This window comes from Trachypithecus francoisi, unplaced genomic scaffold, assembly GCF_009764315.1.
Source record: "Trachypithecus francoisi isolate TF-2019V2 unplaced genomic scaffold, Tfra_2.0 Lachesis_group10, whole genome shotgun sequence".
Lineage (NCBI taxonomy): Eukaryota > Metazoa > Chordata > Mammalia > Primates > Cercopithecidae > Trachypithecus > Trachypithecus francoisi.
This window is the reverse complement of record NW_022681455.1, coordinates 90,962,712-90,984,909: the sequence shown is the minus strand read 5'-3', so window position 1 is coordinate 90,984,909 and position 22,198 is coordinate 90,962,712. Positions and strand designations below refer to the sequence as shown.

Sequence of the window (22,198 nt, the reverse complement as noted above, 5' to 3'; positions counted from 1 at the left end):
AACTCTCAAAAAATGGTGCTTATTATCATTATTATTCATGGTTATAGTAGGCACAACAATAGACCCTCGAAGATGTCCATGTCCCGATCCTCAGAACCTGTGAATATGTTACCTTATGTGGCAAAAGGAACTCTGCAGATGTGATAAAGTTAAACTTCGAGATGGGGAGATAATCCTGATTGATCTGGGTGGGCCTAGCAATAGAAGGCCTCGGGGTCACCAGGGTGCCCCAGCTGAGCACTAGAATGAGAGTCTGTGATCCCGCCTCCACTTCCTCATCCTCCCCATGCACCCCATGCACGGAGAGTTTTCATGCACAGGGTGTGTTTGGAAGGCTACTGGTCTTCCTTTCTCATCCTGAAAGCAATGCGAGGGAGCCATTTCCTGTGTCAGGGTTTAGTTCCCCTTTCAGGAAACGGGGAAGTGCTGGTTTAGAGTCCCCAGCTGGTAGGAACTCAGCACGGTCCCCCGCCATCACAGCCTCACTGCCTCCAACCAAACACTGGCCCACTTATTTGCAACCCAAAAACTAACAAGTAATTTTCAGAGAGCTCTGAGCTCACTGATGACTATCTGCAGTCACACAAAGGGGACGCCCTGTGTTTATGTCACCTTTGTTGTTCCCAGAGTTGATGATTATTGCTGAGCTTTCTGCCCTCTGAATATGCCAGGATCCCTGAACTTAGACCATAAGATAAATATCTTCCTCTCCAATACATATCAGATATATATCTTCCTCTTCCGACCTGATTTCCAATGCAGGCTTTCCAGCCATCACCAATGATACTAAAATTCTCCAGAAAAAAAGAAAATGTCATTTTATAGAGAAATAAACACACCTTTAGAAGTGTGGGGAATCCTGCACCCTGGCCTGGTCTTACAGTGACCAGCTGTGCTTGATGATATCAACAGCAAACCTTAACCAAGGGCCAAACCAGGCCCCGCGCTCCATGCTGCTCACCCCGCTGTGATGCACTGATGTTTAGATCCCATTCTTTGATGAGACGGTGCACTCGCGGGTGCCAGGCACAGACTTACAGCCACCCCTCCCACAGGTTTGCTTGCTGCCCAGAGGGCAGGGCCCAGAGTGATAGACCCATCTGCTAGCACCACGCACAGCTCAGGGAGCTTCAGTGCCAATGAGCTTTGCCTACAGTGGTATAGGAACAAGCCCTAAAGAGTGCCAGACTTTTGCACCCTCTCTTTACAACTGACATTTCTTCTCCCAAGAAAAGAGAAAGTGTAGGTGGGGACAATTTACAATCAGACCCATCTCCCCCTCCCTTGTCACTTAACCTCCCTGCCCAGTTTCCACATCTATAAGGTGAAAAAACCACCACCTACTTCTCAGGGTTGTTGCAAAGGGTAGACATTGTCCATAAAGCACCTGGCAGGATGCCTGGCATGTTCAAGAGGTGCTGTCCAAGCCCCTCCTGGTCCTGAGTTTAGGTGGTGACCCTGGGCACTGAGGGATACCAGAGTCTCTAGATCCACTTGGTTCTTGAGTTTCCAATTGTGAGCTGCTAAATTTCAGAGATCAAGAGGTACAGGCCCTAACTCAAAACATGTGTCCATATCTTTTTGGTACAGATAATGAGAGTTTGGATGGTAAGTAACACCTTTAGTTAGCCTTCAGCCTATGGTAGCTCCAATTGTCAGTATATTGTGTGGGAGATAATGAAAGCTAATAGCTAACATCACACACTTTTGTCCTTTTAATCCTCCTAAAATCGCAATGAGATAGGGGGTGGTGGTAGCCTTAAAACAAGGAAACTGAGTCACGTGGAGGCTACACTGCCAGCATATGGGATGCTAACCGAGGTGTGGTCTACTCTTAACCCCGGATCTGCACTGACTGCCCTTCCCTTTCTGATTAACTGAGAACATATACCTACCTTCCAAAGGCAGGGCCAACGGGACTGGCAATTCCTGAACATGGTGTAGAAGGAAGGCAGCCAATCCATTCGCTTTCACTGTGGCAAGATCGAGCAGCCTTCTTGCCTACAAGAAAGACAGAAGACATTGTTCTTCCAGGAAGGCTGATGGAGCAATGTGGGAAGGCTTACTGATTACTACAACTTCATAAGCATCTCTCTTCTGTCCAGAATAAAAGGTCAGAAAAACAACCAAACAACCACATAAGTTTCAAGCAGTTAATAGTGTTGGATGGTGAACTGAACACATGCATCCAATCTGGCTCCTACCCAAAACTCACTAAAACAGTGAATAACTGAATAATAAATGAAACAAAATGAAGACAAAAACCTACAAAGATAGGGAAAATGATTCTGTAGGCTGTAAATCATTTGGAAGAGAAGTGATATCATCAAGTCTTATGGATTGAATATTTGAATACAATCTCTGCTCAAACTCCCACATCTTCATCTCCAGCCTGAACTGTCCCCCTGAACCCTGGACTTACACATCCAACTGCCTGTTTTCCATTTCCACTTAAAAGTTTCATAAACACCTCCAACGTATTCAAAACCAAACTCCTAACCTGCCCACGCACCTGCCAAATCAACAGCCTTCCTCATCTTGGCTAATATTAACCCCATTCTTCCAGGTGCTCAGCCCCAAAGTCGTGGAATCACCCTCGAAGTCTCTCCTCTGTAATCTGTCAAATCCTGTTGACTCCACCTTCAAAGCATGTCCCAAAGAGCACTGTCCAACAGAAATAAAATGCAGGGCACAAATACAAGCCGCATGTGGAATTTCAAATCCTCTAACATACATATTTTTTAAAGTTAAAAGAAATAGATGAATTAACTTTAATCATATATTCTATTTAACCCACAGTAGTCCAAACATTACCATTTCAACATGTAATCCATGTAGAAAATAGCAAAATATGGCCGAGCATGGTGGCTCACGCCTGTAACTCCAGCACTTTGGGAGGCCAAGGCAGGCGGATCCCCTGAGGTCAGGAATTCCAGAGTAGCCTGGACAACGTGGTGAAACTCCATCACCACTAAAAATACAAAAAATTAGCCAAGCGTGGTGGCATGTGCCTGTAGTCCCAGGTACTCAGGAGACTGAGGCAGGAGAATCACTTGAACCTGGGAGGCGGAGACTGCAGTGAGCCCAGATCACACCACTGCACTCCAGCCTGGGTGACAGTGAGCCTGGTGACGGCGAGCCTGGGTCTCAAAAAAAAAAAAAAAAAAGAAAGAAAAGAAAGAAAAGAAATAGTAAGATATTTTTCATTCTTTCTTTCATATTAAGTCTTTGAAATCTGGTGTGTATTATGTGCTTATGGAAATTCCATGTGGACCAGCCAGGTCTCTAGTGCTCAAATGCCATCTGTGGCCAGTGTCTACATACCAGACACACAGCTAGAGAGCCCTGCCACTTCCCGTCACCTCCTCTATACCATCCTCCTCTGACCCACAATCCCTGCTCACCTGGAAAGCTGCACAGGCCGCAAAATTGGTCCCCCTGCTTCTGTTCCTGCCCCCACAGCCTAGCCTTAATGCCACAGCCAGAGTCTAATCCTTTACAAACAAAACTCAGGTCACATCGCTCCTGTACGAACATCCCAATAACATCCCTATTTCCTCAGAATAACAGTCCAAGTCCAACAGTAAACTTCAGGGCCCAAAACAGACAAAAATACCTGTCTAGAACCACGTGGAACCAAGTTTCTCCTTTCATGCCCCCTATTACTCCACTCAGCATCCTGGCCTCCTGTTTCCTGTGAAACTACCAGGCATGCTCCTGCCTCTGGGCCTTGGCTCTGGCTGTCCCCTCAGCTTGGAAGCCTTCCTCCAGCCATCCATGTGGCTAATCCACTGTCCTCCTTCAAGTCTTTACTCGAATTTCACCTTCTAAGTGAGAACTCTGACTACTCTATTTAAAATTGCCATCATTTATCCCCTTCCCAAACTCTCAACTCCCAAACCCATTTTACTTACTTTCTACAGCACTTATCACCTTCTAGCATGCTCTGTAATTTCCTTCCTTTGGCTTATTGTCCCTCTCCCCTTACTGGAGTGTGCGTATTTCCAGGACAAAGATATTTGTCTATTTTGTTCACTGAGGTATCCCCAACACCTAGAAGAGTGTCTGGCACAAATCGGGTGCTCAAGGACTTGCTGAATGAATAAATGGTAATGGACTGAGGAGACTCCTGAAAGTCAAATCTTAATGTCAAAATGAGAAAGTTGAAAACCATGCAGTGTGTATCCTAGACTTTGTAAAGGGCTCTGGAATGATCAGCATGAGGGACCTCCGGAACCGAAGGAAATGACTAAAACAAGGGGGACTGAATCAAAGTGGTTTCTGAAACACATTTCTGGTTTATCAGGCAAAAGTCTGTGGTCTACTCAGACAACTTGATTAACCCAGGAGGCAAGATCTAAAGATATAAACACTGTCATTTCCCAAAATGTCTACAGTGAAATTCATTGTAGACAAGTTTCACCCACGTGCTCAACAAGTTTTAAAGTCCTACCTGTCAGTCTTGAGAAAGAAACCAAGGAGTATCATGAGCTCAGAGAAAGCATCTAATGTGGGAGATAGAAGCCAAACAAGGGAGGAAGGGGAAAGCTACTTGTAGAAAAAGTTTACATAGGGTGAAAAATAGTCAAACAAACAAACAAAGAACCCACCTATCTTATGATCCTTAAGTCAAAGAAGATGTTGCATCCATAAAACAAGAGTAATATACTACAAAAAAGAAACAGTCAAATCTACCTCTTGCAAACTAAAATCATGACATCAAAAATGAAAAATTCAAGAGTTTAAAGATAGAGTTGTGACTATCATAGAAAAGTAGAGCAAAAAGACACAGAGATGGAAAACAGAAGAAAATTAAATGATCAGTCAAGGAGTTCTAACATTGAAGTAATAGTAGTTTCATAAAAAGAGAAGAGATAAAACGGAGAGGAAGAAATCACCTATAAACTAATCAAGAACATTTCCCAAAACATAAAGACAGAAGTTTCCAGATTCAAAGTGCCTCTTGGGTGACCAACACAACGGAAGAACACATCACTGAAATTTTAAAATGCTGGGGACTAAAAGAAAATTTTACAAGCTTCCAGAAAGAGTTTTAAAATGGTTTTGGAGACTGGGTGTGGTGGCTCACGCCTTTAATCCCAGCACTTTGGGAGGCTGAAATGGGCAGATCACCTGAGGTTAGGAGTTCAAGACCAGTCTGGTCAATATAGCTACTCAGGAGGCTGAGGAAGAAGAATCACTTAACCCCAGGAGGTGCAGATTGCAATGAGCCAAGATCACACTACTGCACTGCAGCCTACATGACAGAGTGAGACCCTGTCTCCAAAAGAAAAAAAAATGGTTTTGGAATTCTTAGAAGCAATATTGAAAAGAGATGATAATGGAATAATGCAATCAAAATTCTGAAGGAAAATGATGGCCAGCCCAGAATTTTATACCCAGCTAAACTATCAATCCAGTATGAGGGAACTTTTAGACATGTAAGAGCTCAGAAATTTTAACTTTCATACTTTCATTATAAGGAATTGACTGGAGGATATGGTCTAGAAAAATGGAGTAAACCAGGAAAGAAGAGGCCACAGGATTCAGGATACAGGAGACCAACTCAGGAAGACCATGTAGGGAAATCTCAGGTTGACGGCTGTATACTATAAGTAGATGGCCACCAGTTCAGACAGAATGGAGTAGTGACTCAAGACTCAGACTTGTTGAGGGCAATTATCTCCTAGATGTCCAGGCAAGGCTGACCCTAACCTTTATCTATGTTTGACTTTTCTTCACCATGAACTAATATCATTTCTTTTCAACTCCTGCTGCCTCAGTCAACTGAGGACATTCATTTCACTCCACAGAAGTGTTTAGCCTTGGCCTATTCCCAGACTAGAATAGCCTTTGGCAAGTTTAGCACTGACTATACAAAGTAGCCTGCTTCCTCTGGACATTTTCCTCTGGACAGCACCTAATTCACATCAGCCGTACCAGACCCTCCAGTTGCAATGAGCCCAATATTTCCCCAGACTCATTCATGACATTGCCTACTGACTTCCCAGAAGAGATCCTTATAAATTGCCAGGGAAGGCAAAGCCAGACCAAGCCCCTGGGACTCCACTTAGCTTTCCCTGCCTTGGGAACCTTCATCTAAGAAAAGGTAATAGTGACCTTTCTTTTTTTGAGACAGAGTCTTGCTCTGTCGCCCAGGCTAGAGTGCAGTGGTGTGATCTCGGTTCACTGCAACCTCTGCCTCCCAGGTTCAAGTGATTCTCCTGCCTCAGCCTCCTGAGTATCTGGGACTTCAGGTACATGCCACATGCCTGGCTAATTTTTTGTATTTTTAGTAGATGTGGGGTTTCTCCATGTTGGTCAGGATGGTCTTGATCTCCTGACCTCGTGATCTGCCTCCCTCGACCTCCCAAAGTACTGGGATTAAAGGCATGAGCCACCACACCCAGCCTAACTTAAGTGACCTTTCTTTCCACAGTTATTTTTGGCTTGCTACTCAGTTTTTCAAAATAGAACAATACATTGTTTGGGGATTTATTTTAAAAGATGCTAAAACATGAAAGAAAGCAAAGAAATGATTTACACAAAATATTTTTTTACCAGTGTTTACCTCTAGTAGCTGCATTTTTACCACTGTTTACCTCTAGTAGTTGCAATTAAAGAAGGCCCCAGGTACTGACAACGTCCTGTTTTTTAACCTGGGTGATGGGAGCAGTTTACACCATACGTATGAAATATACACACTTTTCTGTATGCATGGTGCATTTTCCAATTTAAAAATGTTTAAGTTAATATTGTTATAAGAATCAGGCAATTCAGAGCTCAGTCTGACACCTCAGCCCTATCAACTTTAACAGTTGCATGAGTCAGACGGACAGCTGGTATTACAGCTGGTGTTACCAGCCTCAGGTTTCCTAACAACTGCTATGCCCAACTGAGCAAGTTTACCACACAAAGCCCCCACATTTTATGACAGACAGAGAATAGCACACGCTCTGGAGGAAAACAGGCCTGGATTCAAATTCTAGCTGGGCCACTTCCCAGATGGGTGATTTGGGCAGTTTCTTCATTGTTAAAAAACAGTGTAGTCACACTACACCCTTGTGGGGCTTAAATAAAACAATACAGGGAATGGACTGGGTACAGTGCCTGGCACACAGTAGCCATTCACTCAGTCAGTAGTAGCAATGGGTATTTTTGGAATTTAGTTCTTTAACTTGCATTTTGTTTCATTCCACAGCATTTTCTGTCCCTAACCTGCAATCAATGACAGCTACTTCTTCATAGGAAATTAAAAGGCCATTTGGGAAGACATGTTGGTTGGATATACCACAAGCACCATCCAGATAAAATCAGAAAGGCCACTAAGGGAAGGCTACCAAATCAGAGTCACAGAATGTCAGAGCTCAAAGGGGGCTCAGAGAGAGCTGGATTCTAAAGGCTGAAACCACAGACAATGCAATCCCTTCAAAATCTCCTAGTATCCTCAGATCTGTTGCCCCCATCCCCGCTACCCACTCAGCTCAGTCCCAACCTTCAATGTTTGCTTTTGCTGTCTATTTAGCCCTTTCTTAAGATGAATTCTTAGCTTATTAAAATCCAGCCTTAGATGGGCGCAGTGGCTCATGCCTGTAATCCCAGCACTTTGAGAAGCCGAGGGAGGAGGATTACTTGAGCCCAGGAGTTTGAGACCAGTCTGGGCAACATAGCAAGACCCCGTATCTAAAAAAAAAAAAAAAAAAAAATTAGCCTGGTATGGTGGTGCCAGCCTGTGTCCCACCTGCTTGGAAGGCTGCGGCAGGAGGATCACTTCAGCCCAGAAGTTCGAGACTTCAGTGATTTACGATCATGCCACTGCACTCCAGCAGCCTGGATGACACGGTGAGATCCCCATCTCAAATAAATAAATAAATGCCTTTCTTCTTTCCTAATCTAGGCATCTAAGGTTGTAAATTTCCCCCTATGTTCTGCTTTAGTTGTATCTGATAGATTTTGATAAATAATATTCTCATTATTATTTGGTTCTGAATATTTTCTGATTTCCATCATGAGTTCTTCTTTGACCCATGAGTTATCCCATTTCTTTTCTTCACCAATCCAGAGGTACTTTCTCTGTTCATGTCCTGTCTTCTCTGGGCCCTAGGGATCTAGGCTACCTTCTCCAAGCCCCTCAGACCATCTGTACCAGATCACATTGCTGAACTTTCAAAGATGACAAGACACAATCTTGTAACTTCTCAGATGGGCTGATTCAATTTCCCTAATAAATTATAAGAGAAACTAAGGTCAGTCCAATAATGAATATATCTTCTGTACCTGCAACTAATCAGAGAGGACTGCACCACGTCTGCTCTGTAAATACCTAGCCATGTGAGCCAGCTTTAGTGCAGCCTTGAAGACAAATTCTTTTATTTCATCAGTCTCAACCTAGGGTTACCCAGACTCACATGAACACCACATACATTTTTGGAAAACAGACAAAAATAACAACTAACATTGTCCTCAACCCAGCCCATTTTAACACTCCAGTGTCATTCTAATTCAATCATTCATTCAATAACTCATTTATTTCATCCACAAATATTTATGGAGTACCTACTATGTGCAAAGCTCTGTGAAGACAACAAACTTTAAGCAAATATGTATGAAGCACCTAGTAGATTCTGGCTAAATAAATGAATGACGGATGAATAAGCCAATGACCATTGTTGGCCAGCTGGTCCAGCATTGGCCCGCTCATTAACTACTGTGAGCTTATTCAAACTACTTTACTTGGTCTCAGTTCCCTGATTTATAAAGTGGAATATTAGTGAGTGTTCCGTCTGCCTCTCAGGAGCCCTAAGAATCACTGTTTGGAAGAAAACAAAAGAGTTTCAAAAATATTCAGTGGTCACTTCTCTGACCTTCTAGTCTCTGTTGAGTCATTATCTTCTCAGGGGCAGTTATATCCCAACTCTGAACATCTATGATCTAATGCAATTTCATATCAGAAATCCTACATAAACATTTAGGCTATATTAGTATATAATATGCCATGTTAATTATAAAATACAAATTCAATATACTGCAGTGTTATGATCTGTTGTGCTGTTAATTTAAAACAGACAGAAATAAAAGTGTACAAGTACAGAGTATCACTCATAACAGAAATAATCAATAGCAGGCAGTGGTAATAGACACTATCCTAAGCATTACTCAATTTAACTCACTGAATCCTCCCAAGAGCCTTATAGGATAGGCACCATTTGACTATTACCATTGTTTTATAGATGAGGAAACTGAAACAAGAGAGACTGAGGCTGGAGAAGCTCCACATAGGGAAGCCTGAGATCACACAGGGTTGACCTTGAGCCTGCACCATTCTGGCTTCAGATGCTGAGCCCCTGGCCACTACACACTTCCTCTCGGCAGAAGTGGTTTGTTGGCCAGGCAAAGTGGCTCATGCCTGCAATCCCAACAGTTTGGGAGGCGAAGGCGGGAGGATTGCTTAAAACCAGGAGCTGGAGACCAGCCTGGGCAACATAGCAACACCCTATCTCTAAAAGAAAAAAAAAAAAGCTGTGCATGGTGGTACAGCATCCATAGTCCCAGCTACTCAGAGGCCAGAAGATCATGAGTGCAGGAATTCAAGGCTACAGTGAGCTATGATTGTGCCACTGCATTCTAGCCTGGGTAACAGAGTGAAACTTCAAAAAGGAAAAGAAGGGAAGGGAAGGGAAGAGGAGGGGAGGGGAGGGGAGGGGAGGGAAGGGAAAAAGAAAGAAGGAAAGAAAGTTGTATGTTGCCTGCCAAGAGTCAAGGGCAAATTTTACCTGCCTGGCTACCTTTTTAGGGGAAATCCCACAGACCAAGTTACCCCACAGGCTGACTTCATGAGGACAAATCAGTCTTGGTAACTAAACACCCCTTTCCCGGGAACTCTGTGATGCATGCAGGAGTGCCTCACCCTCTGGGACGGTGTGAAGATTGGCAACCTGATTTCGTCACATTCGTACTGGCTGACGAAACCCCGCTCCCATGCCAGGTCCAGCATGCCCTCCACATGGCTGTGGAGCCTCCTGACAATGGCTGGCCGGTGACTCTGCAGGTCTCGGGCTGGGTGGAGCGAGTGGGGGTCCCAGCAGCCATGCAGCTTGGGGGATTGGCTGTCGGCCTGGGCTTCCTGGGCAGCAGCGACGAGTTTCTGACAGGCCCAAGTACCCTTATTCCAGACGGTGTCCAGGAGGCGCCTGGCCAAGTGGGAGAGAGGCTGGCCCAGGAGGTGTATGCCCTCGTAGTCCTCCCAGGAGAGGACCTCCCAGGACAGCAGCCAGTCCAGGACACTCTCGAAGCCCTCCAGGGACCCTGAGACCAGCAGCTCCACCAGCTGACTCCTCTGTGCCTGAAAAGCCTCCTGCGAGCACATTTCACAACCTGGGGAGGAGAACAAGGTCAGTGCAGGACTTCTCCAGAATCCAGATGCGGGGTGGCTGGGGAAGGCCCGGCAAGTCAGCCCCAGCAGAACCCGAGTTGGCCATGGTTCTAGCCTCAGACATTACCCAATCCAAGCTCCCCACCATACAGATGTGAAAATTGAGACCCAGAGAAGGCAAGAAACACCTCAAGGTCCCACAGAGAGTTTGAAGCAACCAAGAATTAAATCAAGACCCCTAACTCCCACATCCATACTTGGTCTCCGGCTTAAAACGTTTAAAAAGGCTTGAGGTAATATGAGGAGCAAGAGATCTCCCAAGGTCACTTGAGATCAGGAGTTCTAGACCAGCCTGGCCAACACGGTGAAACCCTTTCTCTACTAAAAATACAAAAATTAGCCAGGCGTGGTGTGGGCACCTGTAATCCCAGCTACTCAGGAGGCTGAGGTAGGAGAATCACTTGAATCCGGGAGGCAGAGGTTGCAGGCTGCATTCCAGCCTGGGCAACAGAGCAAGACCCCGTCTCAAAAAAATAATAATAAAAATTTAAAAAGTAGAGAGAGAGAAAGAGAGATCTTCCAAGCAGTCAGGGAATTCATTCTCTTCAAAGCAGGGTGAGAGGGCCTCTTTCACACTGGCCGGATTCACACTACAGCAGTTTCAGTAATGGCTAATATTAATTAAGCATAAACGACACACCAGGCGCCATTCTAAGTGCTCTCCTGCGTGAATTCACTGAACCCTCCCAGCCACTCTGAAGCAGTGCTTATGATCTGCCCATTCTACAGAGGAAGACACTGAGGCACCAAGAGGCTCAGTGATTTGTATGACATGTCACAGCTAGACAGGCAGAGTCAGGATTTCAACACAAGCTGTGTGCAACTCCAGAATGCATGTCTCTAACTCTTATATTTGGGTTCCCCACGGGGGCCCCAAGCCCGTGCTGTGTGTTTTGCACACTGCTACTCCAAGGGGTACACTCAGTATTGTTCTAAAGGTCCTATCCTAGGCTAAGTGAAAAATGACGGTGCAAACTAAGTTGTTTCCAAGCATTCTAGTGCCTTGTCCCCCATCAACACTTCCCCCACACACTTGCCCTAGGGCCCTCACCTCCCTCCCACGCCCTCAAAACCACCGTGCACAGACTGCTGCTGCTGCTATCGTTAGCTACCTGTTGTGGGTTCTGGGAATTTGAGGGCAAGTGACCCTCCAGGAGCTTCAAGCCCTGGGAGGATCTCTGAGCAGCTGAGAAAATCTCTCAGCAGGGTCAGTTCTGCGATTGTCGTGGGGTCCGTGGACAAGGGCTGGTGCAGTGCCTCAAAGAAACGAAAGTGAAAGGGTGTAGGCATGGACAACAAAAAGAGCCGTCGGCTTCTTTTTATAAATCAGGGCCATTCCCAGCCACTCGAGGGAGCAGATGCCAAGCGGCCTGGGGATTTTGCCTCTTTGCTGATGGTTGTTTATGTGTCTCTCTCCCTGCCTGGGTCACGTGGAAGCCTGGGTCTTACTCGTCCTAGCATCCCTGAGCCCGGCACGGCACTGTCCCCCACAGAGACACTGTGGAAATGATCATGAATCAAATATCCCCGGGCTGGGGGTGGGAGGAACACTGTAACCATCCTCATACGGCAGCCAAGGTAAGCAAAAGGAAAAACCTCCAATCTCTCAGAATGCTGCTGGGGCACAGGAGGCCCTGTGCTGGTCAGATGGGGAAACTGAGGCAATGAGGTTATTTGTGTGTCTGGCTGCTTGGGAGAGAGGATGTCCCCCCCTGCACAGGCCACTGGAATCCAGGAACTAAGGTAGTTCTCTCAGGCCAAGGAGGTCTCCTCCCTGTGCTCACCTCTAAGCAGAGGAGCCAAGAGGGTGGGGTGGCGGGGGATGGGGGAAGAGAGGACCAAAAGAGGGTAGAATAAGCTCTGGGCTTGGCCCTGGAGTGGTTCTCAGCTGTGGAAACATCAGCCAAGGACGTGACAGCAGCCCCCACCATCACCCCTGCCAGGGTCCTGCAGAAAGTAACCACCCACCCACTCTCCCCAGAAAACAGCCCAGAGACAGAGTCAGCACTCCCCATCTGACCCCAGGCCTGGGAGCATGTGCACAGCCAGGGATGAAAAAAGGCTGAGAGTCAAGCTGAGACAGGACAATGCCTGCTCCTCTTACCCAGAAAATGTCCGAGGAGGACACTTGCTTTTTCCTCCTCATCGGGAGAGACTGGACCACCCTCTTCCCCCATCAAAACCCATTAGGCTGGGGGAGCAGGCATGGCATCTGTGGGTGGGCCTTGTGCAGAACACCAAAAGCCCAGTGACACAGGACTGGTGAGCCTGGATCTGTCTACCAACCCCACCTTCAAGGGAAATTCCCAAAGGAAAAGCCAGAGGCCAAAGTTGGCCAACCAGCCTTCCAGAACTAGGTAATTCCAGGCAATTCTGGCACAAAGCCTTGTGCATCCTGGAGACCATGACCCTCCCTGAAAAACCCCACTGGGGACATGAGACACATTCATGAGGGTACAGGCCACAAGTAAGTAGGGGCCCCTCCCTAGCACACCAAGCCTAGGGCAGCCTGGCCTACGTGTGAGCCATACACACCCCGGCTAGTGACGTCGGGCTTCTGTGGGCACCAGGAAGGGGAGGGCCGCCCAAGTCACGTGACTCGGAGCTCTGTCCTCCCAGCAGCTGCAGCACCGCACCTCTGCCCTGGCCTTCTTCCAGAAACCTCAGAGCAAAGAGAATCCTGAGGGCCAATTCAGCCAGCCCCCTGTCTCTGAGCAGGCATTGTCCTGTCTCATCTTAAACATCCGGAGAGGAGGGCCTGCCCTTAGTGCTGTCCTCACTAACCAGCTCAGGAAGCTCACTAGCTTGGGAATTTCTTCATTATGTCTAGCTTCAGTTTCTCCTGCTTCAGTTTAAATTGGGAAAGAGAGGCCGGGCGCAGTGGCTCACGCTTGTAATCCCAGTACTTTGGGAGGCCAAGGTGGGTGGATCACCTGAGGTCGGGAGTTCGAGACCAGCCTGACCAACATGGATAAACCCCATCTCTACTAAAAATACAAAATTAGCTGGGCCTGGTGGCACATGCCTATAATCCCAGCTACTAGGGAGGCTGAGGCAGAAGAATTGCTTGAACCTGGGAGGCGGAGGTTGCAGTGAGCCGAGATCATGCCATTGCACTCCAGCCTGGGCAACAAGAGTGAAACTCTGCCTCAAAAATAAAATAAATTGGGAAAGAGACAGAAAAAATATTCACTCATTATCTGTTTCCTAAAAATTGTCCTTAACATCCTTCCTCTTACGCCTTTATTACCTGATCGGGCTTCCCCTCTTCAGGCAAAATCTATTAGTCTATCTGCATTGCCTTTTGATCTCTACTTCAGTTACTACAACTTCAAAGACACCATTGTCCTCCCCAAGGTGAGGCCCATGTAGAGAAAGGAGCACTTCCTTGCTGAAAGAGAGGGTCAAGGAGTGACCCACATGGGCCCTCCCTGAAACCCAGGCCCAGGCCTGAGCCTGGACAACTCCTGAGACCACAGCCTGCCTGGTTTCTCTGGGGCCAAGAGCAAATGCTTTGCTTAAGTGCTGAAATCTCAGCCCATTGACCCCTTGCAGACAGGAGAGGAAGGGAAGCCCAGGGAAGCTCAACTTCCCAAGTATCCTGGGTCTCTGCTGTGGCCAAGCGCCCCCACCCTCCCCAAGCCATCCTGCATTCTCCCTCCCCGGCACTGAACTTCTCTTCCTAAGAGACCAATTCCCCCCACCAGTGCACAATGCACTATAATTCTCCATTGTGAAAGTAAAGCCCTCTCTTGACACCCACCTTCTTCATTTGGCTCCAATCCCATTTATCTGCCCCCCTTTATAGCAGACCCCCTTGTCTGTTGCCTGTACTGGTCCCCAAGTCCTCCCATCCCCTCCCTTACCCTCAAGTTCCCCATCCAGCTCCAGTGAAACTGTCACCAGTGACCTCCCGTTGCTCAATCCTCAGCTCTCAGCCTGCTTGCTCTGCCAGGGGCATTGGTCATATTTGTTCCCTCCTTCCTCTTTGGGGCATTTTCCTCATTTCCTCCAGGACACCCCAACTCTCTGATTTTCACTCTTTCTGTCTTCTTGTCTGGTTCCTAACACTGGGGGCCTCAGCATTCAATGGTTGGACCCCTTCTCTTCTCCATATCACTCCTCCCTAGATGAGCCCACCTGCTCTTGTGGCTTTAAATACCAGCTATATGGTGATAATGCCCAAAGTTTTATTTCCAACTCCAACCTCCGCCCTTAATTTTTCCCAGCTGCTTACTCATCACTGATGCCTAATGGACAGCTCAAACTCCACAAGCACAAAACCAAACTCTTAATCTCCCCTCTAAGCAACTCCCATTTCAGTTCATGGCAGCTTCAAACCTCCAGAAGCTCGAGCCAAAACCTCAGAATCATATTTGACTCGACCTTTCTCTTACACCCCAAATCCTATAGACATAGCCTTTGAAATATATCCCAAATCTGAATGTCTGGGTTTTTTTTTTTTTTTTTTGAGGCGGAGTCTCGCTCTGTCGCCCGGACTGGAGTGCAGTGGCCAGATCTCAGCTCACTGCAAGCTCCGCCTCCCGGGTTTCCACCATTCTCCTGCCTCAGCCTCCCGAGTAGCTGGGACTACAGGCGCCCGCCACCTCGCCCGGCTAGTTTTTGTATTTTTAGTAGAGACGGGGTTTCACCGTATTAGCCAGGATGGTCTCGATCTCCTGACCTCGTGATCCGCCCGTCTCGGCCTCCCAAAGTGCTGGGATTACAGGCTTGAGCCACCGCGCCCGGCCGGTTTTTTTTTTTTTAATTATTACTTTAACCACCGCTGCGCCATGGTGCAAGCCACCATGGTCTCTCCCCAGAATGACAGCAATGATCCTCTCACCAGGCTCTCCTTCTGCCCTTACCTCACTCCCCACGATCCATTCTCCACCCCACAGCTAGGTGGGCCTGCCAGAACCCAAGTCAGAGCAGGTGACTCCTCTGTTCCAAACCAGTGCTCCCATCATGCTCAGAGTGAAAACCAAAGCCTCCCAGCCCCCCAGATATTCATGTGGCTCACCCTCAACTCCTTATGACTTTGCCCAGCTCTCCTGGTCTTAGGGAAGCCTTCTCTGTTTTGTTTCCCAGTTTTGTTTTACTCATAGCACTTCCCACCACCTGCCATGCCATATATTTACTTATTTCATTGCTGTCCATTCCTTTCTAGAATGTGCACTCCATGAGGGCAGGGAGTTTTGTCTGATTTTCCTATTGCTCTGTCTTGTGTCTCATCCAGTGCATGAATGATGATCGCTGGAATGAATGAAAGAATGGACGTGCTCTGCATGGCTCCGGGAGACAGAGGTGGAACCAAGGTGTAGAATCTGTAAGCCATAGATTTTAGCTAAAGAAAACAAGAGCTGCAAGGCACTGAAAAGCCACCTCATCAGTAACAAGCTCCCCACCACTGGGCATGTGTCACAGAGGGGTTCTGCGATGGGTAGGAAGGAGGTGGGCTGGATGAGGATGCTTCCAGCCTCAGATCCCAGGGTGCAGGGAGGTAAAGGAGCCTTGAGTGGCCAACAAACTCAGGGGCCCCAGCAGCCCCATGGCTGAGTGATCAGGACAGGCAAGTACAAGTGGTGGGGATGTCACCCTGGTCTTCTTCTCTAAAGGGTTAGAGGAGGGTGACAGGGCAGATGTTTCCCCACTGTAGAACAAGGACCCTGGAGGAGGCCAGGTCACAGCCCATGGGGAAAGCAAGGCCATGGCAGGAAGGGCTCAGAAAGAGCGAACTCAGAAGCAGGGGTCCAGCCCCCCGCCCTCATGCAGCTTCAGGAGGCCCTCCCCAGGGGGATTGAGGTGGAGGGCTTTTCAGTTTGTTGGAATGAAAGCAGGACCAGAGGGCTGCTCCATCAACTTGAGAAGCAGAGGAGAGCAAACAGATAGGAGATGTGGCCTCACAGGTCCTGTTGTGGGCTGTCTGGGAAGGGATGGATTTGAACTTAGATCTCACACCCAAGAAGGGAGAAGCAGGAGGCAGGAGATTCCCCTAAGAGGTGCAGAGAGCAGCAGTAGGATCCTCCAGGCAGACTCGCTCATTTACACCCACCCACTCACTGGCATGGTGAAGATGGGAAACTGAGTCCCACAGAGAGGAAGGAAACCAAAAGAGTTGCCCCCTCCGAGACCTGAAGCCCAGGCTCCTCAGCACTTCTCACTCCTGCCGGGGACCTCCCCTACCTGGAGATGCCCGCTTTCCGTCTCACTTCCCATCTACACCCCGGGACTCCCCCAGGAGAAACCGAGGCAACCCTTGCCCAAGCCCTGCGGCCAGGACGGCTGGGAAGCCAAGTGTTCAAGTCACGGGGGCGGGACCCTCGGCGCCCACAGTCTCCCCTTAGTCCACCCCCAGGCGCTGGGCACATCACTCACCGCGAGCCACCTGGGCGCCGACTCCAAGGCCCGCTCAGGGCCACAACTCCCGGCCCCTGCTCCAGCTCCGGCTCCGGCTCCGGCTTGGGCTGCGGCTCCGGTTGCTCTGGCTCTCGGCTCCGCCCCCGCCCGGACCCCGCCCCTGCTCTGCCCGGACCGCAGCACCGGCTCCTGTCCCATGGCCCCGCAGCCCCGCAGCCCCGCAGCGCCGGCTCCAGGACTGGCCACGCTCACCTGGGACAGGGCAGGACCAGGGCTGCCTGCGGGGCTGGACGGCCCTGGCTGTGTGCCCTGGCCAGTGTGCCTCTCTTTCTGGGCCACGTTTCAACCAGGAGGGAACCGAGGAGTCCTCGGAACAACCCGCTTCCCAACACATACACACACACACACCCCACACCGCTTCCCAACACACACGCACGCACACACACCACACACACACCGCTTCCCAACACACACACACGCCCTGCTTCCCCCAACACACACACCCTGCTTCCCAACACTCACATACACACACACACACACACACAAGCCCTGCTTCCCCCCCCACAAACGTGCTTCCCAATACACACACACCCCTCGCTTCCCCCAACACACACACCCTGTTTCCCAGCACTCGCGTACACACACACACACACTTCCCAACACATGCACCCTGCTTTCCCAACACACACACCCCACACACACCGCTTCTCAACACACATGTGCACACACACACACACCCCACTTCCCAACACACACACACCACACACCCTGCTTTCCCAACACACACACACCCCACACACACCACTTCCCAACAGACACACACCACACACCCCCCACACACCACTTCCCAACACACACACCGCTTCCCAACACACAAACATGCTCCCCAATATACACACACCCCACTTCCCAACACACACACACACACACCACACACCCCCACACACCACTTCCCAACACACACACCGCTTCCCAACACACAAACATGCTCCCCAATATACACACACCCCACTTCCCAACACACGCACACCTCATTTCCCAACACACACACACACATCACTTACCTACACACACACCTCGTTTCCCAACACACACACACAGCCAAAACTAGGAAAGCTTTTCCAGAGTGTTACACGTTAGGTAAGAGTGGACTGGTCATTTAAGGTTCTTTTTTTCATTTTCCTTTTAACTTTTCCGTTTTTGTTGAAAGGAGTTTATTTCTCAGTTTCGTACTAATAGGGCTTGAGTACCTCTCTAGCACTGCCTAGGCTACTTGGCTCTGAAACTATCTAACTTTAATGGCATTGTTTTTGTTTCCATTAAACAATTTTATTTTACATTCTTCTGTTCTCCGGAGCCAATGACACCGGTTTTCCATTTAACGTGTTAATATAAATGCCCCTTTTAAAACTCTTATATTTGTTTTTTCAAAAAATGTGAAGTCAATTTTTTAAAATAATGAAAATAACTGGCATCTAGAAAGTGCTTACCAGGTGCTAGTCTTTCCATACAGTAACTCAAGTTACTTCCACCTCTAGGGTATTGACTTTTATTGCCTCTAACTTATAGATGCAGAAACTGAGGTGCAAATTTGAACTTGGATCTGACACCCACCAAGGGAGAAGGAGGAGGCAGGAGATACCCCTAAGAGGTGCAGAGAGCAGCAGTAGGATCCTCCAGGCAGACTTGCTCACTTACACCCACCCACTCACTGGCACAGTGAAGATGGGGAAACTGAGTCCCACAGAGAGGAAGGAACTTAAAAAAGAGTGACCCCTCTGAGACCTGAAGCCCGGGCTCCTCAGGACTTCTCACTCCTGCGAGGGGCCTCCCCAGACTCAAGATGCCCCCTTTCCTCTGGCACCAGATATGGGGATTTGCCCCAAAGATGGGATTTGCCCCAGGCCTCTGACACAAATTAATGCTGTAACCACTACCCCCCACCGCTTTCAGGTAAATACCTCTACAGGTGGTGCACAGTCAGCCGGCATTGGAAAATGCTGCATTAGGACTGAATCTACCCTAGAAAACTCATTCTGGGCAGTGCACAGATCCATCTACGAGGATATTCACCACCATTTCGCCTATAGCCGTGAGAAGCTGGAAATCTCCCTAATGCCCAGTAACAGAAAAGTAATTAAGAAAACTGACGGAACATCTGAACCTAGAACACTCAACCTGACCCATCTTCTCTCAACCCCACTATCCAATTTGGGAGCAAATTTTTCAACGTGGCCTTCAAATATTTCCAAGATGCAGCCCATCTTTTCCATATGCACCATTACCACCTGGGTCCACATCTCCATCATCTCTCACCTGGGTGATAGCAGGAGGTCCTGGCCACTCTCCGTGCCTCCAACTATAGCCCTTCTTCAGTCCAGCAGCCAGAGTGAGTTTTTGTTTGTTTTTTGTTTTAAGTCAAATTATATCACTCCTCTGCTGAAACTCCTGTTGATGACTCCCATCCCAAAGTAAAAGCCAAAGTCCTTACAACTGCTGTTTGGCGCCTGGCACCCTCTCTGCCCCACTCCTTACACTCTCCTCTTACTCTGCTCCAGCCACACTGATTTCCTGGCTGTTCCTCAAATATGCCAAGCCTGCAGTTACACTCAGGCCTTTGCCTTTGCTGTGCCTGGAATGCTCTTTCTTTAGAAATTTACATGACTCCCTCCTTCCTCTCCTTTGGGTCTTTGCTTCCATATGACTTTCTTAGCAAGGCCTTCCCTAACTATTCTGTGTACAGCTGCAACACCCCCCAGTACCTTCTCCTGCTTTACTTTGTATTTTTCTCCATAGTACTTATCTGCACACAACACATTATATATTCCACGTATTTATTGCCTTTGTTGTCAGTCTCTCACCCAAGAGAGCATGAGCTCCAAGGGAACAGGGACTTTTTGCCTTGTTCCTTGCCTTCTCCCAAGGCCTAGAACAGGATCTGGCATGCAATAAAATCTTTGTTAAGTGAATATACTAAAAATAATGCTGTGATTCTAATAACCAATGAAAATAAATGAACCACTGTACCCCCACGAGAACTGCAGCCTTACAGACATAATGTTGGGTGAAAGAGGCTGAGTGCAAAAACATATATACAGAATAGTATCGTTTCTATAAAGTTCAAAAGCAGGCAAAACTGTGTTACAGTGGTAGGAGCCAAGATAGAGGCTATCACTGGGGAGAAAGTTGGAGGTAGTGACTAGGGGAGGGGTGAAGGGGACTTCTAGATGCCAGTAATCTCCTATTTTTACTCTGAATAGTGGTTGCATTGATGCAAATACATTGTGAAACTGACCAAGTTAAACACATGATATTTACATTTCCCTTTATGCTTGTCGTATTTCTACAGATATTTATTTTTTAAAGATGCTATAAGTATGTTTATCAGATAGAAAAATGCCTAGAATATATAAGGCTAAATTTAAAAAGCAGACTTTCTTTTTAACAAGGATGCCAAGATAATTCAAGGGGAAAAAATGGTCTTTTTAACAAATAGTGCTGGGAAAACTAGATAGCCACATGCAAAAGAACTGAATTTGGACTCCTCCCTCAGGCCTTATACAAAAATTAACCCAAAATGGATCAAAGTCCCAAATGCAAGACTTAAAATATAAAAATCTTAGAAGGAAACAAAGGTGAAAATCTTTGTGACCTTGGATGAAGCAATGATTTCTCAGATTTGACATCTAAAGCACAAACGACCAAATAAAAAAGTAGATAAATTAGACTTTATCAAAATTCCAAGCTTTTGTGCTTTGAAAGGCACAATCAAGAAAGTAAAAACACAACTAATGGAATGGGAGAAAATAGTAGCAACTCATATCCTGAATATATAAAGGACTTCTGAAACTCAGTAATAAAAAGACTGACACAACTTTTTAAATGAGCAAAGCATTTGAAAATGTTCACAGAACATATGTAAGTAGCCAACAAGCACAAGAAAAGATGCTCAACATCATTAATTGTTAGGGAAATGTGAATCAAAGCCACCATGAGATACCACTTTACACTCACAAAGGTGCCCTTAGTCCAAAGGACAGAAAACAAGTGCTGGAAAGAATGTGAAGAAATTGGAAGCCTCATACATTGGTGGTCAGAGTGTAAAATGGCGAAGCCACTGTGGAAAATAATTTGCTGATTCTTCATAAAGTTAAACATGGAGTTACCATACGATCCAGCAATTCTACTCCTAGGTATACTCAACAGAATTGAAGCATATATATGCTGTACACAAATGTTCATAGCAGCATTATTCATAAGAGGAAAAAGTGGAAGCAACCTAAATGTCCCTTGGCTGATGAATGGATAAAGAAAATGTGATCTATCTGTGCAATGGAATATTATTCAGTTGTGGAAAAAAAAACAAAGCACTGATAAATGCTACAACATAAATGAACCCTGAAAACATGCTAAGTGAAAGAAGCAAGTTACAAAATGACATATATTGTATAAGTCCATTTACATGCAATGTCCAGAATAGGCAAACCCGTGAAGACAGAAAGTAGATTTGTGGTTGGAACTAGTAGGAGGAACTAGTAGGAGGGAGGAATGAGGAGTGACTGCTAGTGGGTGTGAGGTTTGCTTTTTGTTTGGTTTGGTTTCGGTTTTTTGGCATGATGAAAATATTCCAGAATTAGATCATGGTGATGGTTATACAACCCTGTGAATGGACTAAAAACCAGTGAATTACACACCTTAAAAGGGTGCGTTTTATGGTATGTGAATTACATCTCAATGAAAAACAGTTGGGCTGCCAAATGCTTTGTGTAGAAAGAATACAAGGCTAAATTTAAAAAGTAGGTTGTTTTTTAACAAGGATGCCAAGATAGTCAAAGGGGAAAAATGATCTCTTTAACAAATGGTGCTGGAAAAACTAGATATCCATGTGCAAAAGAAATGAATTTGGACTACTACCTCACACTTTATACAAAAATTCTGTAAAAGATATGTGTGAATATATGCATTGAAACATCTAAAAGACAAGTTAGGATCAGATTGTAAATGGACTTTTAAAACTCTTCTGTGCTAACCTGTATTTCCTAATAAGCATGATTGACTTGTTTAATAATAATTTTTTAAAACTTTCCAATGAGTTAAGGGACATTGATTAAAAACTCCCTGTGTGCAGGACCCTCTGCCAAGACAGGCAATTGGGATGCCCTGGGAACATTTTGGTCCTTGAGTGCTCTGACCTGGGGACCAGCCAAGAAGTACTCAGAAGGGGTGGAGGGAAAATGCCTCCAGGATACCCTGGGCCTCGGAGGAGAGATATCCTTGGGTTGTGTTATTTAAAATTCTCCGAGGCGGGGAAGCTGCCTGTGCCTGAGCACTTCCCCCAGGAGTGAGGACTGCCCCCATCAGCAGACCTGGATGGTAGGAGCTGAGCCCAGGACCGGCGGCTGCTGC

General features: G+C 47.0%; 1 protein-coding gene across 7 annotated transcripts in view; it reads right to left on the bottom strand.

Annotated features, from left to right (window-relative positions):
• The window catches only part of NOD2 (nucleotide binding oligomerization domain containing 2), a 39,534-nt gene extending 22,602 nt beyond the window's left edge, over positions 1-16,932 (bottom strand). For 2 of the 7 annotated variants that reach the window (XR_004438908.1, XM_033218369.1), the window contains exons 1-3: positions 11,545-11,945; positions 9,908-10,374; positions 1,896-2,001 (exon numbers count right to left, since the gene is read on the bottom strand). Coding sequence is in view for 4 of the 7 variants with exons in the window: in XM_033218369.1 (XP_033074260.1) it covers positions 1,896-2,001; positions 9,908-10,374; positions 11,545-11,722 (751 nt within the window). In the remaining 3 variants the exon portion in view is untranslated. Of the gene's footprint in view, positions 1-1,895; positions 2,002-9,907; positions 10,375-11,544; positions 11,946-12,536; positions 12,625-16,810 lie in introns of those variants that run through there. The other 5 variants (XR_004438907.1, XR_004438909.1, XM_033218368.1 and 2 more) reach the window with 5 other exon arrangements.
• Between the last annotated feature and the right edge of the window lie 5,266 nt (positions 16,933-22,198).